At 56.4% G+C, this 1037-nt stretch overlaps 1 protein-coding gene across 1 annotated transcript in view; it reads left to right on the top strand.

Moving 5' to 3' along the window:
* Nucleotides 1-50: 50 nt before the first annotated feature.
* LOC112484226 (DNA dC->dU-editing enzyme APOBEC-3C-like) overlaps nt 51-1037 on the top strand; it is a gene marked incomplete at its 5' end in the record, with an annotated part of 1338 nt that continues 351 nt past the window's right edge. Inside the window, 2 exon segments of the mRNA XM_025050635.1 lie at nt 51-330; nt 525-639. Of these exon segments, the coding sequence (XP_024906403.1) occupies nt 51-330; nt 525-639 (395 nt within the window).

Below are 1037 nucleotides of genomic sequence, written 5' to 3'. Positions count from 1 at the left end.
GCCTGCTCTGCCAGCCCAGAGTGTCCCCCTCCCTTCTCCATCTCTCCCAGTTCTGTGGGACGGAGCCCTACCACGCAGAACTCTGCTTCCTGAATTGGTTCCGTGCCGAGAAGCTGTCTCCTTATGAACATTACGATGTCACCTGGTTCCTATCCTGGAGCCCCTGCTCCACCTGTGCAGAGGAGATAGCCATTTTCCTGAGCAATCACAAGAACGTCAGGCTGAGCATCTTTGTCTCCCGAATCTACTACTTCTGGAAACCAGCGTTCCGGCAGGGACTTCAGGAGCTGGACCACTTAGGGGTCCAGCTGGACGCCATGTCCTTTGACGGTGAGGGCAGAGGGATGGGGCAGGGCAGTGGGAGGGGTTAGGACCAGGTAGTGGGGACCTGGAGCGCCCCAGAGAGAGTGCGTGGGAGGGGAACTTGGGAAACGGAGGCAGGGGTGACGGCCCCTGGCAGGGAGGGGACCTGGCCCTGTGGGGCTCCTGCGCAGATCCTTACCACGTTCACCCCTTTATCTCAGAATTTAAATACTGTTGGGAAAACTTCGTGGACAACCAGGGAATGCCCTTCAGATGTTGGAAGAAAGTGCATCGAAATTATAAGTTTGTGTTAAGAAAGCTTAACGAAATCCTCAGGTGAGAGGTTCCTCAGGCCCCCTCGGGTCCCCTCACCCCTGCTCCTCACCCTCCCCTGCCCTCCCCTTCTCGACCCCCCTCGCCTTCCTGCATGTCCTCCACCCCACTCTGGTCATCACCTCCTCCCACTTCCGTCCTTCACCCCCAATGTCTCCCTCTCCTTCCGTGAAGGAGCACCCCACTACTTCCTCCCATCTCGACACATTAACCAAATCTTGTTATTGAACGGAACATAAATGGCCGTGAATGTAGAGAAGTGTGAAAATCACAACATTGAAAATTATCCAGACGGACATGACTCACCAGCCAAGGGGGGTCCACGGGGGCTGCCAGGGCTTCGTAACACACTGTGCCGAGCCCCTCGGGGTGCAATGCCCCCAGTATTTTCCAGCTGGAAT

Source organism: Pteropus alecto, unplaced genomic scaffold, assembly GCF_000325575.1.
Source record: "Pteropus alecto unplaced genomic scaffold, ASM32557v1 scaffold157, whole genome shotgun sequence".
In the NCBI taxonomy this organism is placed as follows: domain Eukaryota; kingdom Metazoa; phylum Chordata; class Mammalia; order Chiroptera; family Pteropodidae; genus Pteropus; species Pteropus alecto.
Note: the sequence above shows the minus strand (reverse complement) of the source record. Positions and strands in the feature narration are given on the sequence as shown.